This window comes from Solea senegalensis, linkage group LG8, assembly GCF_019176455.1.
Source record: "Solea senegalensis isolate Sse05_10M linkage group LG8, IFAPA_SoseM_1, whole genome shotgun sequence".
Taxonomy (NCBI): domain Eukaryota; kingdom Metazoa; phylum Chordata; class Actinopteri; order Pleuronectiformes; family Soleidae; genus Solea; species Solea senegalensis.
The window spans coordinates 21,912,305-21,930,178 of record NC_058028.1 but is presented as its reverse complement, the minus strand read 5'-3'; the positions used below and the strand labels follow the sequence as shown (position 1 = coordinate 21,930,178).

General features: G+C 39.8%; 1 protein-coding gene across 3 annotated transcripts in view; it reads left to right on the top strand.

Moving 5' to 3' along the window:
• Positions 1–17,874, top strand: part of tpst1 (tyrosylprotein sulfotransferase 1) — a 36,341-nt gene that overhangs the window by 8,108 nt on the left and 10,359 nt on the right. For all 3 annotated transcript variants that reach the window (XM_044032044.1, XM_044032043.1, XM_044032045.1), the window contains exons 2-3: positions 3,160–4,195; positions 12,818–13,016. In XM_044032044.1, coding sequence (XP_043887979.1) covers positions 3,339–4,195; positions 12,818–13,016 — 1,056 coding nt within the window. In that variant the 5' untranslated portion in view covers positions 3,160–3,338. The remainder of the gene's footprint in view (positions 1–3,159; positions 4,196–12,817; positions 13,017–17,874) is intronic.

The following is a 17,874-nucleotide window of genomic DNA, read 5'->3' as shown; positions in this document are numbered from 1 at the left end:
ACTCTAGAGCGTTAAAGCATAATTATGCACATCACACTAGTACCATGTGCTGTTCTGTGATTGGGAATCTGTGCAGTTGCTGAGTTCACACTTCATGACTGGGGATGGGAGGTTACACACCCCATGATGTTTTTACCAGGAGCAGCTTGTTGTCGCAGAGCAGTCTTGGTGATTCTCCAGTCATTGGGAATTCACAGATTGTGGTTGAGTGACAAACTTTCACTGGGAGGTGCTCTGAATTGTGGTCACAAAAAGTGACAAAGAGTTTCAGTTTCTCAGTTTCCTGTCTACAGGTTGACTACTGAACTTATAGAAGTGCTCTCTGTGATTCATGTTAACCCTTTTTTGACATCGTACAACATCATTCTTCTCCGTATCTCTATTAAACCCGTGTATTCCTGAATGAGTTTCACTCTGACTAGGTCTCTGATTGGTTGCAGAGGTTGGAAGTCATTGCTTTTTTTTCATCTTTACATATTTCACAGAGTTAATGCCGATCACATGCCGATTAGCTGCTACTTGTTAATGTCATTGTGACCGAATTATTAAGCTGAAAATTGTGTAGTGTGAACGATGCTCAAGGGCAGTGGTAGCAGTCTTGGGGAAATGGCAATCCTGTTGTCTCATACTAGACCTGAGGTGTTGGCAGCCTGGAACGCTTTGTGACATCCCCCTCCTGTTAACACTGAGTCACTATGAAGCGAACACAGTGGTGAGATTGCGTGGGTGGGCTGACAAGTAAAGCAAAGCCGCATGAAAAGAAAGGAAGAAATAAACATTGTCAGATGCTTTATTGTACGAATCCTTCTACATATTTTTTGGTTTCATTCCCCAGGCATAGAGCAGAGGGAATTATTGAAGCATTCATCTGAAGCTTAGTCTGGAACAAGCTCCCTCTCACAGGGAGGCTAATGCAAAGATTAGCAATAATGTTTTGTTGTGAAATGCTCCTAACTTGTTAAACAATGAGGTAGCAGTGAAGCAGCAACATGGCTCATTTAGCAGTAGCAGAGCAACATAGTCCGACTCTAATTGGTAATGGACATAAAAATAACAACGATTATACAAAACTGGCATTGCCTAATTTATTAAATTTGAATAAAAGCCACAGAGAAGGCATGTCTGTCTGTAATTACTTTGTTCTAGACTAAGATATCTGCACAACTAAGGGATGGATGATCCTAATAAATGGACCAGTGTGTTCAGACATTAATAGGCAAATCTTTTGTTAAGTGGTCTGAGATCTGTTTTTCCATTTGCAGCCTTGTTTTTGGTGAGATTATGAAGTCTCTTAAGTCTAAACCATAATTTAAGATGACCTGGTTGAATTATTTTTCGGCATCCAGGTCAGGTTTACTTGGTAATAAACTCACACCCAGATAAGTGTGTGGTTTTGCAAGTAAAGCATTACTGTAAACCGAGCTACTGTGGCCTCCTCATCTGTCACCCACTCCTCTCCCAACAAAGCTGTTTGTTCAGGAGGCTGACTGTGGCTGCAGGGTCACCCCAGAGAAAGCCTTCAGCTTTTACTCACCAACAGCAGAGGAAATACTATTTGCCAGCCCACTGCAGGATGCATCGCTGATGATTTATATGCTACAAAGACAGTGTGATGTGTATCCAGATGGAAAATCCAACTATTCTTGCTTAAATGAATAGATTTGTACCTCCACTGTGTCTTGTACCCTGATTGTCTCAGTCATTTATCTTTGTGTGGGCTCTGAATTCTTTACCATCTCTCACATAGTTCCTTTATTTCTTCCTAGAGATCAAAAAGCCTGTCGATTTAGAAGAAACTGCAGTGGTTCTTCTATTTTGACATCTTATGTATGTCCATTCTGAAACTCATTGGGCCTGTCACAACAGTTTATCCAGAAATGTGGAGGGTTTAATACAGTGATTGATGGAGGAGCTCTCAAATGGAGTTTAACTGAAGCATTTTTGTTAACAAGATGTGAAGAGGTGTGTTGAATCCACTATGGAGGCAGTATTACACAAACTGCGTTGCTGGATGGTATATTTTCTCTAAGATGCCGTTCGGACCTAGTATAAACATTCATCCCGAGTAAGGCTGTAACTAACAATTATTTTCATAGTCAACTAATCTGTCAATTATTTTCTCGATACATTGAATACTTCTTTGGTCCGTAAAATGTCAGAAAATGTTGAATAATGTTGATCAGTGTTCTGGAATTGATGACGTTCTCAAATGTCTTGCTTTGTCCACAAACCAACCACAATTCAGTTTTAATGATGTCTTTATTATATGGAGCAAAGAAGCCAGAAAATATTCAAATTTAAGAAGCTGAAAAATCAGAAAGCTTGTATCAATTATTGAAAAAAGCGATACTCAAACCGATGAATCGATTGTCAAAATAATCCCATAATCATTGTGGCCCTAGTCCTGAGTGACCTGATTACATTTAGACAGTAGGGCTGCCTCCAACTATGAATTCAATAGGCTCAAAACAAACAGAAATACTTGAGGAAGAAATATTAGCGCAAATAAACAAGCACACTGGCAGTGAAGCTACCACTGCTTCGACACAACAGCCTCATGAGAGTCAGGATTGGCAGTGCAATTACAAACGCTGATATTTCAGCCTGGTTTCCAGGTTGAGATTAGTCCATCTTTAGTTTTGACAAAAATTGAATGGACTTTTTCCTCGAATAATTTTAATCTACCCGTTTCCTCTTCAGGATCTTTTCTGGCATAAACACTGACTTTGTCAAGACCAGTGGAGACGAGAACCTGTTCCTAATGAGACAGAACTTCATTTTTGATGAACTGATTCATTTCAAGACTAAGATTTGAATTGTGTTTATGATAAGGTTACGTTTAGTAATTTACTGGATATGGTTAAAGTTAGGGATTATGCTTGTATTTGTAGGTGGTTTAAGGAAGCACGTGGTCACATTCCTGAGCCGACATGAAAGCAATCTGTCCTCTGGACGGACTACAGATTGCCTTCTCCTCTGATGCCCTCTGACTCACTGCAGTTTCAGTGTTCTACACTAATTTATTCATATGTGTGTGTGTATATATATATTATTTATATAAAGGTACATTTGATTCAGTTTTTCTGTTAACTTTGCGAACAGTACTGGATGTGTAATATGAACTATGTCTTTTTTTCTGTCTTCTGTTCCACAATCCAGGTCTCATGGAGCTGGGAACTCGACACCTATTGTGCACCAGGGAGCTTGATCCATGCCTGGTTCCCAGCAAACAACCGTAAACGGTGGGGACCTAAATTCTCTCTCAGTTCCTTTTTCCCATCCCACCCCCTAAATTGCCCCCAGGGAAATATTGTCCAGTGCTGTCTATAGCCTGCAGTATGATTGGCAAGCTGAAACAGAATTTGCTGGTGGCCTGTCTGGTCATCAGCTCAGTCACAGTATTCTACCTGGGCCGCCATGCCATGGAGTGCCATCATCGCATCGAGGAGCGCAGCCAGTCAGTTGGAATCCTGCCTCTGTCAGCACTGGGAGGCAGCATGAGGACCACCTTACGGACAGGACAGAATCTCAGCACACCTTTTGTTTACAACAAAGACATGCCACTTATCTTCATCGGTGGTGTGCCGCGAAGTGGAACTACACTGATGCGAGCAATGCTGGATGCCCACCCAGAAGTACGCTGTGGAGAGGAAACCCGTGTCATCCCACGTATCCTGGCCATGAAGCAGATGTGGAGCCGCTCAGGCCGGGAGAAGATGCGCCTGGATGAGGCAGGTGTGACGGATGAGGTGCTGGACGCTGCCATGCAGGCTTTTTTGCTGGAAATCATCGTCAAACATGGTGAGCCTGCCAACTTCCTGTGCAACAAGGACCCTTTTTCCCTGAAGTCACTTGCCTACCTGGCCAAAATCTTTCCCCATGCCAAGTTTGTACTCATGATTCGTGATGGGCGGGCTTCAGTCCACTCCATGATCTCACGGAAGGTGACCATTGCAGGCTTTGATCTTGGCAGCTACCGGGACTGCCTGACAAAGTGGAACCGGGCTATAGAGACCATGTACACTCAGTGCCTGGAGGCAGCTGATAAATGCTTACCAGTGCACTATGAACAGTTGGTCCTCCATCCTGAAAAATGGATGAAGACACTACTTAAATTCCTTGACATTCCTTGGAATGATGCGGTTCTCCACCATGAGGAGCTCATTGGGAAAGCTGGAGGAGTGTCCCTCTCCAAGTAAGTAATGCTGACTTCTCCATTTCCTGTTACTGTAGTAGTTTTGAGAGTAAAATGTGACTCTGGCCATTGTAAATGTCTTGCTTCATAGCTTTGGAAGTAACCTTTCTACATTGGTTCATCTAGACGGAGCTCTTTGAATTTGGTGTAATTACAACATAGCTGTGTGATGCCTTTCACGGTTAGATTCTCTCTTCAAACTCTATTTTTAAGGTGAAGTGGCTCCATCAGTGTTGAGTATATTACCTTGTAATATGAGGGTCAATGTACTCATGTCTGTTTCCCCACTATGTTTAAACTGAGTTTAGGGTCTATTTAGTTGCCTCCCATACCCTTAGTTACGACCTGTGACAACACACTGAACCACCATCTGTCACTGTGGCATCCTGTGATTTTAGACACTTTTGGAATGCAGTTTCTGAAAAGTGGTCTGTAGTGTTTGTGGTCCTCCCTGGATTTTACAGTGACTGGTCCTAATAGTTTTTTTACTCAAAAACAAAGAAACAGTGCTCACCTCTTTTTTTCTAGTGAAGTTTTTTTTTTATAATATTACAGTGGTGATGCCATTGAGGCTGGACAATATGAGCAGAAATATAAAATAACTAAACATTGAGTTTTGCTCTTGAGTGAAACCAGTTAATTGTGTGTTGTTTTTTATTATTTCTTTATGGACAGAAAACAACAAACACTTGTTAAACAGAGAAACATTTTTAGGGAAAATAAATTCACAGAAATGTCTCAAAATGTGTTTGCACAGTGCATAAGCATTATATCAATATATAATGACGTAAAAAAAAAATGTACCTACCAAGCAAACAAAGAATACATATATATATGATTTAAATAAAGTATTTCTCTGACTTTATCTTTAATCCACTATTTAAATTTTATGAAAATGCATGTGATTCTAAAACTAGACAAGTCAAGGCAGTGTCATCCTAGTTTAACGTTTCCATTTTGACCCCGATAATTACACGGCATTCTCTTTTACTATATGCATTCTCTACACTTCCAGGTTCATTAAATATGCCACTGCAGTGTTGGTGAAATAAATATGAAATATCCACAAGGCTCACAAGCCGCACAAGGTAAGTTGGGCCTACCATATATCACATTCCCATTGCAACAGAAATTAGCTTGGACAAGCCTATACTCGGCCTTTAACTACTTAGCCTGGAGGGGAGAGAAAGTATAGATTGGCTATTATCCTGAAGAGAAATGACATGTTGGTAAGCAGTGTGTCAAGCTGAAGGGAATAATCACTCTTCATATAATCTCACTTACTGAAGGCTTTAAAATGCATGAAATAATTCCTTCCTATGTTTTCACATAGCCTTGAGACAGTCCATCATTAAATTATATTTGGAAATGAAACACTCTGCCCTTAAACACAGTGAGGAATTTACTCATTAGTGACTGAACAACACGTGAGATTATGTTTGCAATACTCAACTGTAAGTAGCTTTTGCTAATGGCCGTGCCTGGTGTCAAACTTGTTTTAGTTTCAGTGATTTGGATGGGTGGTCTCTGGAAGTTGTTGAGGAAACGCTGAAGGGGTGCAACCCTACTCCTTGTTCTCTGTCTAACCCCCTCTGTTACCCCCCTCTTCCTGCCACGTTGATCCAGAACACTCTCCATTGCCTCTGGAGATGATTCAAGCCATTATTTTTTTTTACATTTTTAGCATCCACTGAGTAGTTTTCTCTCTAAATGCCTTTTGGCTTCGCTGCACACTCGATGAACACATCCCATTTGCACTGGAGAAAAAAAAGAGATTGGTTGAAAACTTGAAATTAGTTCCTTCTGTTTTCCTTCTAGTGTTTAATGACTTCGATTTGAAGAACAAAGAGGCAGTGGAGATGAGGTCATAATTACATTGGGCTTGTTTTATTTAATATAATGGTAGGGGTGGAATTGTACTTCTGTGGCGTTAATCTATATAATAATGGTAATGAAAAGTCATTCAAGTATAAAATTAGCTGAAACTCTTTAAGTAGAATTTCCAAGGAGTAAGTAAGGGCTTAAAGTTACAGTAAATGACAGTATGTTTGGTTCTGTCTCAAGGCTTCTTCTATTAAGGTGCAATGCAGGTACTGCAGTTTTTACCTTTTAGGAACATTTATTGAATGTTAACTTTTCTGTTTGACTGCTGCCTCTGCGGGAGGAACTGAGATTGTTTCTATGCTCTGAATTAAAGGTAGGCCCCTTTCTTCAAACTTCCGTCCGAAGCTATACCTTCAGTACAGCAACGCTAAATGAACACAGATTCACTGTGCAGCATCGGTAACTTTCTGTATTTTTCACCTAGGAGTGCACTGATCCGATATTTGTATCGGTATCGGTCCCGATATTGAAGAAAATTCCAGATGACAACGGGCTGAGCCATAGTGGCCGATCTAATCAGTCTAATTTTATGCTGTGCACTGTGAGTGACGTCATACGCAAGCAACACGCCGCACAGAAGCCCACATTGTTTTCAAAATGGAGCGAGCTACAACTGAAACAATTAATCGATGAATCGATTATTAATCGATTACTAAATTAATCGACTTTGAAAAGTATTTTGATAATCGGTTTGAAGCTTTTTTCATGATTAAAACAAGATTTCCGATTTGTATAAGCTTCTTAAATGTGAGTATTTTCTTCATTTCTTTCCTCTGGATAACAGAAATCATTAAAAGTTAACCATTAACCATAGTTTGTGGACAAAACAAGACATTTGAGAACATCATTATTTCCAGGTCTGACGAACACCGATCAACATTTTTTAAGGTTTTCTGATCTTTTATGGACCAAACGATTAATCGAGAAAATAATTCACAGGTTAATCGATTATGAAAGTAATCGTTAGTTGCGGCTCTAGAGTGAGTGAAAGGATCAATTATCTGGAATTTTTTCACACTACCTCACCCAACAAACTCGACGGCTACTTGCAATACCGAGGGGCGGTGGTAAAACATCAGGTTATAACACAACCAACTTAATCAAGCACTTAGAGAAATTTCACCCCAGAGAGCATGCAGAGTTCATTGAGCTCAATAAACAAAAAGGAGCTAACTTTGAAGGAGATGAAGGAAAGAGGTGAAAAATGTCCACTTAATAGTGTGCAGGCAACAAAAATCACTGAGAGGATTCTGAACTTCATTGTTATGACATGGTAAGCCGAAAACATTTAAGATGGCTCTACCTGAACTTCATGGTAAAGTGTACAATCACATATTAGAGAAGATAAAAGCTGTCAAAGCTCTGAGTTTCACTACAGATATCTGGAGCTCTGACGTTTCCCCCGTGTCACTTTAAATTTAACAGCACACTGGCTGGATGAGAGTTAATGAATGACTCACTAATTGCTCCGTCTGAACCATTTCAAAGAGGTTTTGTGCCTGTCTCTTTTTACATGTTGTTTGACCAAGAGAGAGAAGCTATTGGTTTATTCGGGTTCTTTTGAGTTGCATGTTAAAATCATTTTTGTACTAAACCATTAGCAAAGAACTGACTATTTATATTGAATGTCTATCAAGCTTGTGAAGCTATTGGTTTATTTAAGATTGCTGTACTGGTGCACTGTTAATAAATAAATAAATAATTAATTCAGTACATTTATCTGTTTATATGTTTTTGGTTTTTTTTTTTAAATAGGAAAGAAATGTTGTAGTCAAGCCTGATGTTGTCTTCCACAAAAGAATGATCCCCGTCTTTTCCACACAATGAGACATACTGTTTGTTACCAACATTCTGCGCTGTTTTTCTGTTTCAGTATCGGCCGATTCTAAACCTCAGATATCGGTATCAGAAGAAATACTCTTAAAAGATCACAAAGACATAAAGTTAACCTACCTGTCCACTACACCCCTTTCTGGGCTCTCAGTTGTTACCACCGTTGAAAGGCTGCACCGATGTTCACTCTCGCTCTGCATCAGCCCTTTTCTTGGCAGTAGCTTTCCCAAAAAACAACACCTGTTGTTGTTGTTGTTGTTGTTGTTGTTGCTGCTTTTCTGCCATAACGTCGCCGCAACTGTCTCGTGTCTCGTTGAATGTTTAGCAAGCTGGCATAAGCTCTGGAGTTGTCTTCTGAGCATGCGCGATTAATACACAAAGAGTGGTATGTGTGATTGAAAATGTATGCATGAAATGTTTGTACAAGTTTGTCACGATTCATGAAAAAGCACCGACTCAGCACTTGCTATGTAACACTATCTCAATCACACATCTATACACTATCTGCCTAGCCACCAGTAACAATTTGTTCAGTTTTGCCCAATGATGACCCTTGACCTGATTAGAGTGTGACTCTACCTTTTGAGTTATAGCCACCACTGTAACTCACACTAACTCAACTTCATTATCCCACTGTTCTGTTTGTGGAGTATGATATGTGTCAGTGAATGTCAATTCGTTTTGTAAATCAGCAGTTACTGACTGGATAGAGAACACAGATGTAGCTCATTTCAAAATATGCAGCCCAGAAGCCCATGGTGCAGCTTGGCCTTAGATCCACATCTAAAAAAACTGTATGTAGAAGTGCCATCTGCAGGAAGCAGCAGAAGAGGCATCACAGACACACAGCAAAACAAGTGCTCCACCTCACATCTAATAATAAATAATGTTCTCATGTTTGTGTGTGGGTATGTGGTTGGTAATATACAACACCTAATATTTGTTCAGACTTGATTTTTTTTTTTTTTAACTGTCAAGGTGGACTAACAATCAGAATTCTTAATAACTAGTTACAAAACCTATTTTATAATCTAGATCCTCAATTTGTAAATAGATAATTGATTGAGAAATGGAACAATTGTAATTCTTGTCTTTCCAACAAATCCCAGCTCCTGCGGTGTTTACAGACAGGACTAATTCCATCCACCAGAAATTAAGTGAGGCAAGGACATTGCAGCAAGACGGACAGATACCACAGCTTAAGGCAGTCAAATCTGTTTAGTTTAGTTTAGCTTAGTATACATAAATTTAGTTTCATATACAGACTTCAAGATGCTGTGTATTGTGTTTTGACAGAGGCAGAGACACCATGGAGACTCTCAAGTGCTCTCATATCTACTTCTATAAGGCTAGACCATTATGCCTCAGTTGTAAGAACCCTTGAGGTTCTCAGTGTCGCCAAAGTCTCCTTGTCTCTCACTTGTGTCCAGACTCTGGAAAATTTCCAGTGGTCGTGTTTTTATTTAACAGACATTTTGTGTTTAACCTCCTGCCCTAAGTGTACATTCCTACAATGCTTAACAGAAAAATAAATGTGAGGCTGAAACTGTTGAAAACATGAAGGGAGAGTGAATTAGCTCTTCAATTCCAGATGCAGATTTTCTTTATTTATTGCGCACATCACCCCTCCACAAATTGATTTCCATCAAATATTAATGCATGGGGACTTTAAACAGAGCCGGCTGAGCTGAGCAGAAGATGTGCATGGAGGCACTGCCTTGGACGAGCATTAGCAGGCACAGTCACACAGAAAGTCTATGATTCTTCAAGATGCAGCAGAGATTTCCAGGCTAAAATTTGTCACAAAGTAGTTTCTTTCATTGTAGCACACGTTTTTTTTTTCTTACTTTCTTTCTCCACATTTCCAACAAAGCCAGCAGTGACGTGTGTTTTTTTTTTGTATAATTTAATTTTCAATCACCACAAAAGTCACTGTAAGTGTTAGCTACTTCATAACTCCTCACAGTGGTGTTCATTATATGAATGAAGGTAACACAAATGCTTAAAAGTTGATAGTGGGATGACAGAGGACAGGATGCAAGTCCTTGAAATCCTGCATTTTTTTTTGGGGGGGAGGGCATTTTGTAATCTTCAGTTAAATAGATATCATGATGTATTGTTGTTGTTGTTGTTAAGACTTCCTTACCAGTCCTGATAGAAAACCATTTTCCTGCTTTTGTTCTTCTCCATATTTCCTGCTGGTCTCTTCTGTCACAATTACATACAGTTACAAGATGCCCCAACCCCCCACCCACCACCACCACAAAATAATAATAACAAGAAGAGGAGAAATAATGCATCAAGTACAAGTAGCCGTCATGGCAGCCAAGCTACCTTTTTATCATTAAAAATGTTGCCCCACTCCCTCTAAAGCACTTTGCTGTTGGTGCGTTGAAGTTAACCCCACCATGGCAGGCTTTTTGCCCACTGCAACTGCATCGTCCCACAGCTTTGGGTCTCTATCTAGATGAAAATCTCAGTCAGCGGGCAGCCAGGTCCCACGGCACGTCCTCTTCTTAGCATTAACATCAATTACCTGGCTTTTATTTAGTGGAGGCCCTGTCTAGCTAAGAGACTTGCTCCATCATTTATCCCAGAACAAGGAGCCACTCCATCCCTCCTCCCTAACTCTCTGTACCATTTGTGATCTTGATGTCTCTGTCTCATTCTCTGTTATTAGCTGTTGGTGATACAGAACACCACCTTGGGTAAAGGAGGCCCAGTAATGAATAATTGACAAGCTGCAGGCCATAAAGAGCAGCAGCCTGAAGGGAAGTGGTCATGTGATGGATTGAAAGGTTTTTTGTCACATCACATTAATAACATAAATGTGAACAAATGCAATTCTTTATGTCCAACAGATGATATATGAACTGTATCCTTGATAATGTTAATTCTGTTAGTTCATAATGTAAATGAATCTTGTTATAGTTTATAGAGGGATTCTGTGTGTGTGCCTAAACCACAGGTGATGACTGACAATACTGTTATGTTTTACCCTTTAGGCTTACAAGACTTGGCATGGAATTACAATGTTTACAATAGAAGAATCTGCCTAATATCTGTAAATAATTTGTTGAAATGCAAGAGAATGATAAATATTTACCAAAGTCTGAATAATCTCTTCACATTATCTGTCATGTCTGGTTAATAATACAAAATATTTAGATATTTATTTTCCCTTTGCCATGAGATAAGAAAGTAAATACTACATTCTGCAATCTGTCACTGCAGAGAGGGATTTTGGTAACACTTGAAGCTGAAACAGCTGTGCAACTCTTTCTTACTCAGAGTTCAATTTACTCTCTCCACTGGATGAACCTTCAGATACCAATACTTGGTACCAATTGATTTAATAGGAAAAAACATGTCCAGTGCCATTAAAAGTACTGGGTTAGTACCCAACACTACAGATACATGTTTCATTCATACTTAAATGAAGATTTGGCGTTGGACACATCTAATATCGCTCTGTTTTCTGTGCTTTCACAAATTTGTTGGCACATTTATGTCCGCATAGGGGTCTGCAGTTTACTTGCACCATCAAGCACATGGGTGGATGAAGACCTTCTCATAATGTGTACCTCAACTAAGAATTGGCCCTAACAAACCCTCAATGGACAATCCCCCTTTGTGTGTGAATATATATGAATGTTGATAGAAGTGACCTTTCATTTATGTTTAACCATATTAAACATGATAGTGACGCTGAACTGTATTAGCAACACTGTCTTTGTCTTTATCAGTTTATGTTCCCCATCAACACTTAGCAGCCTCTTGAGTCTTGATGGAGTTACCTAAAGTGATTCCCTACCTATTTGTTGTAGAGTGGATGTTTGGATCGCGGCCCGTCTCTCTGAAACCATCTCCACCATCCTCCTGAGATGACAAAACCAGCTCACTCTATTAATCATGCAGGAGACCATACCCGTGCAGTGTAAAGATTGAATTGCAAAGTAAATGGATTAGAGGAAAGTGAATTGCCAGATTGAGGTATAGGGTCAGACAGGAAACATACGGAGGGAGACGCTGGACTACAGATGGTACATTGATGTGTGGGCAAAGGGTGCGACCTGAAAGGTCTAGCTCTAAAGAAGTGCATGTTTTGGTTTCACTAAACCACATTTTATGTTAGCAAGAATAAAAATGGATATTATGAAAACATAATTAGCAAATGTCATCATTCTGTAGGTTTTAATGATTTCTCAAAATTTCTTAAAAGGCTCAGTTTTGTTTTATCTGAAAAGGACCATGAAAGTGAAATGTCATTATTGGTAAATGTTCCAGTTGTGTGTGTAGTGTGGTCATATTTACACCTTCATAAACCTGAAATCAAGTCCCTTGTGCTGGCCAAAGGTGGTGAAATTTGGTCATTTCAGGAAAGGGAAAAAAAGCCTCAGTCCAGCTGCCCCAGTGCACTTGCTTGTTAAATATTTAATTTCATATAATAAATAATTTAAAGACTTGCTGAAGTCAGGGTGTGAGAGGTACTGAACCATAGCTGGTGTGATGCACACGATATAAGCCATCAGTGCACTGGCTGCCTGGAGGGCGAGACTGGGAGACCAAAGGCAATTCACACATGGTATAGTGGTGAGACGGCCAGATATGTAATTTAAAAGAAGACCCAGCCAAAGAATTAACCACATTCTAACCGTGCACTAAATTTAGAATATTTTCAGCTGTCTATGGTCAACTTATGACCTAAAGAAAAATATATCAGCGACTAGTGGAGATAAAGAGTGGTGGAACAGTATTAATTCATGGAAATGGTGTTTGGCCATAACTCAAATCTGCTGTCTGTGATGTCTTTTGGCTAAAATATTGTCTGTTGCTGCTGTTAGCATTCCCTTTGCTTGAAATCACAGCTTTAATCAACATTTCCTTTTTTTGGTGTCTTGTTAGGGTGGAGAGGTCCACAGACCAGGTCATCAAACCTGTCAACGTCGAGGCCTTGTCCAAGTGGGTGGGGAAAATCCCAGCAGACGTGGTGAGGGACATGGCTGTCATCGCTCCAATGCTGTCCAGACTGGGCTACGATCCTCATGCCAACCCTCCCAACTATGGCCGGCCTGACGCTAAAGTCCTAGACAACACCAGAAGGGTGAGTTGGGAAGATTGCCCACTAATATGATTCCTTGGTTTCGCATAGATTAACAAAAAATTGTTAATTTCCAAGCTTTAGAGGTCTTACACGGTGGGTATCATTACTGAACAGAGCCGAGGTGCATCTTTACCTATGTTCTTCTAAGCTAACTGTATTCTGGCTGTAGATTTATATTACGCATACAGATGTGAGGTGTGGTGATATCGATATTTTAGCCAGAAACTGAAAGAGATTTTTCAATAAAATGATCACTTTCTTTAAAGTTTTAGTTCTATAGCTTGCACTGTTCCTCATAAAATACTTTTTATGCTGCACTGAAACAGACGGAACACCTGATGGTGGTTATAGTGATATAATGCAAAGTATGGTAAGAATAGTGTCTTATCCAAAATATAGAACAATATATAACTGCGTGTAGCACAATGACACACTCAGCTCCTCCTATCTTACTAACTGTGAACTCAACAAACCACCGAGATGCTCAAATCACCTGTGATCGACTGCTATACCTCTTTCAGAGACGCACGCACCATTCTCACTAAACAGAGATGATGGGAATTTAAAACTGTGACAGAGCAGTCCCTCCTGGTGTTACTTCTTCACATTACATGATGGCAGTTCAGCATTTAAGATGCTTTTGTCCAAAGTGAGATTACGTTTTTTCCATACTCACACATTTGGTTGCAGTTAAACTCTAAGTAGGAGTAACCATCACCCTGCCTTGTATTAGTCATCCCTTTTTTTTCACATTACATCCACTTTGTGCATGAGCAAAGCCGTCTTTGCCTCAGCAGTTATGTCCTTGCCAGATGTCAAATCCTCCTCGTATCATGGGAAGACATTTGCTATTTTTGGAGCGGAATATGTTTTATTAAATTTTTTTCTTAGACTGAGCCATCAGGTGATGTGATCTACAGCTCTGCTCTTTGATTCACATACTGAATAGTTTGAGGATACGCTTGATTTGGAATCCTGGCTTTTAAAGGCTGGGTGATATGAGCAGAAAACAACAATATACTGACTGGCTATATATTTTTTTTTATACCTCAGAAGTGCACTATGCAATACAGAAACAGAATATTTGTCAGACAAAGTGCACCCAGCAACAGCAGATGCCATGTCACCATCACTTTAGCAACCTAAGCTAATTTTGCTGTGAAGCCAGCCATAACAAACAATGCTCTGCTGACTTCCAACAGCCACCTCCAGCACAAAGCACACCCACCCTGTCTAGCGATACAGTGTGGATGCAGTGTTACAGTGCTTATGTAATATTGCTGCCAGCATTTAGAAAAAAGTATGAATTACAATACACAAACAGTATATGTATACTTTTTTTTATTGTGCTCCCAAATGTCTGTGTTTGTCCCTTATTTTTTCATATTGGGAAAAAAATAGTTGGTGTATAACAATGTTGAAAAAATGTGGAGACATGTTGAAATGTGCTTGCATCTGCTAAGTAAGACGAGTAAAAATGGAAGCAAATCAAACATTTAAGAGAAGTGGCTGTAGTTTTCATGGGTCTGTAATTTCCCCCCCGTAATGATTTGACGGCAAACCTGCTGCTCTCCACTGCTGCACTGAAATGGTAATGAAATTATCATTGACAAGAAAAGCACATTGAAAATGGTACACTTCTCCTTTAAGTGTTGTGTGCAGCTGCATTAGAAGTGTATTGCTTTTGCAGACTGAAGAATGTCTGTTCATTGATGGTGAGCATGTTTTTCTCCAAGCTTGACCTTTCCCCCATTGGACTCCTGTCCAAATATTTTTGGCTGATTTGTTGTTCCCAAGCACGAAGCCTGGAGACTTTTCCAGGTTTTTTGGTGTTGAAACTTAATGTCTTTTTAGTCATGGAGGCTGTTTATAGTACACACAAAACATTTAGTCATAGTACTTAAGCATTACATGTATCCAAATATACTGGAGCATCTTTACAGGATGACACTACCAGGTCTCTGCTGGACCTCAATTTATACACTGAAATTAAGTATCTCCTCTAATTGATGATAGCGATGTACAGGTACCATTTTCTTTAATGATGTGCATGAAATGTTCATATGTGCTGATCCTGTCTGGAAGAGATAACTGTTGTCACATGCTCATTTTAAACCAAGTTAGTTTTTCAGCACACATTTATAAAATAAAGGTTCTTTAAAATTTAGTACTGACCAATACAGTCGCATTACAACAGACTAACAGTAAATACAGTAGTGGTAGCATTCAATTGTAAATGATCTGTAGGATACACATGCAAGTTAAATGAGAACCATCAGTGGTTAACATCCTAAGTTTCAAACTTTGAGTCTATTAAGTTGATAAACTTGGAAACATTGTTTTACAACCTGCTCTAAAATACTCGTACAGAAAACACACATCTACAGGCCACTTATGAGGACATTTTGAGGACTTGTAGTCATTTCTGATTAACTTGCCCTTACCATAACCGCGGCTGCCTAATGAGTAGGTCTGTGTTCTTGTAAAAGCTAGTATTACTTTGCCTCAGCCACACTGCATGAGGGCCATGGTCAGAGAAGCTCAAGTTTGGAATCTCAGGATCTCGTCAGCAGTGTTGGTTTGTGCCATGTGTGTGTGTGTGTGTGTTGAAGTGTTGTGACCGGGAGACCCTCTCTCTCAGTCCAGCTTTGCTGAAACATCACTGCTGCATCATCTTGACGTCTCTCATTCAAGCAGGAAGTGTCTCCCTGGTCGCATAAAACAGTGGCTTGTGGATCAGCAGAAAGACACGACACCCATGGGCATGAAATTGCACACTCAGAGAAACGTAAATAGCCATGGCAGACTGTTGGCAGTGGGGGAGGAGTGGAACAGAACACAGGCATTTAAGCAGTTTGCAGGAAAAAAAAACAAATACCAGCCACATCTAGGCGTCTTTCTCTAGTTTTATTTCAGTCTTGATTGTGATACTCAGATAGATGTACTCTGATTTGGATCATGTAAGTTGTTACTGATGGTCTTTCACTAATGAAGCTTACTTGGTGACTTCAGAGGTTTGAGCTTCTCCATGTGCCCATCCCAATGGTCGAACCATCCATAAGCATTTTAATAGTTTCAGCAAACAAATAAATAAAAACATGTCCAGACAGACGTAAAATGAGGACACAGAATGGATTTGGCACAATTCATCATATTGTCAAGACTGTTATGAGTCAAATGGAAAACATTCAGTGTGTAAGATGTGAGGGGACGGGGAATTCTTCGGAAAACTGTGTCTGACCACAAACGGGGATGGAAAGTACAGACAAGGTGGCAGGAATGCTCCTTTTCAGGATTTCCATAGGATTTCAAATATGAATGGCTCTAATTTCGCCCTGTTTACATTTCAAGACTACTGACAAAGTGTTTACCCTCTTTTCATTGGCTGAGTGTCTATTTTCTGTAGCTTCATTTGGAAATAGGATAGGATAGGTTTTGCTTGTAGTGTATGACTTGTGCATTTTGTGTGCATTTAAATGCAGCAATTGGTGTAGTTGTTGTGTGGAAAGGTGCTGAGGTTCAAACATGGATCGTAGTTATCGGATTATTGGCCATAAAAGATGTTCCCTCTTGTTGGCCAAGTAATTATTTGAAAAATGTGTTTTGTTGACATAACTTAGTTAGTATAATATAAAACATCTTCCCATATACTTGTTGTTTGTGTCTCTCTGTTGACAGCAGTTTGTCTCCATCACAGCTGAATCTCTGCCACAGCAGAGTGTTTCATAACTGCTGTGAAACAATTAAAAAATAAGTTTTTTTGTCTTGATTTGCAGCTTTGTGCTCACACTGTGTTCAGTGAGACGGTGAAAATGTGCCAACCTTGGGGCTTGGCGCCACTACATCACTGTAGTGATGCAAACCCGCAGCTGCAGCTGCAGTTGCAGTATCATCAAGCATCAAATTTATCAAGTTCAAAGCTAGAAAATCATGTTTTCCGTGAAGAAGTACTGCAATGTGTAGAGATTTAAAAATACAATAATTAAATCATTGATATAAATAGGTTAAGAACTAAAGTTATTACTAACCTGCAATTGGAAATGTAAAAACAGGGAATATAAGAATCACAAAATTAAAGGCAAATACCCAGAATGGTCAGCTGTTTGTGTCCATCTTTACTTTAGATGCATACACAGAGACATTTTTCTGTTAGCACTGCAACACAGAAAGCTTAAAGACCGTAAAAAACCAGTGACTGAGAATGAGTGGAAATCAGGTCGATGAACTTTTACACAGTGTCACAGTGATTGAGTTTTTTATAGAGCCATGTGAATACTCGTGTCTATATATTTGACATACATTGTGATGATGCACCTGGTTGCAGGACTGTAAAAATGCTGCTCACAGTAATAGCAAACAACCGCTGGTGAACAATAGATCCATTGTGTTGGAATCAGCTGCTTTAAGTACCACAATGTCTCATTGTAAGATGATCACAAAGAAGCACATTTCCCAAAAGGCTGGACTGTTCCTCTTAAGACTTACTTTGCACATAACACTATACTGTATATATTACCATAGTTCTGACAATGCCATATGTCACAGTGCTGGGCATATATCGCAAGTTATCCATGTTATGACCGTGCTGGGTATGGGAACACTTTTCAAATGTGCCTGTGGTCCTGTTTACATGCTTTTGATGCAGCTGATATCCAAATCTGAGTTCTGCTTACTCCTCTGCCTCCTTATGCCATTACCTTTCATGTCTTGTTGACAGCATGGGCATGTTGACGGTCGTTTGCTCCGATTTATGCTTGTGTACATCTGTAGGTTATTAGTGTGACTCCCCTGCATCAAATCCAGCTGTAGGATTGATATATTTGTTTACTTGCCATCTCCCCCCCCCACCCCCTCTTCC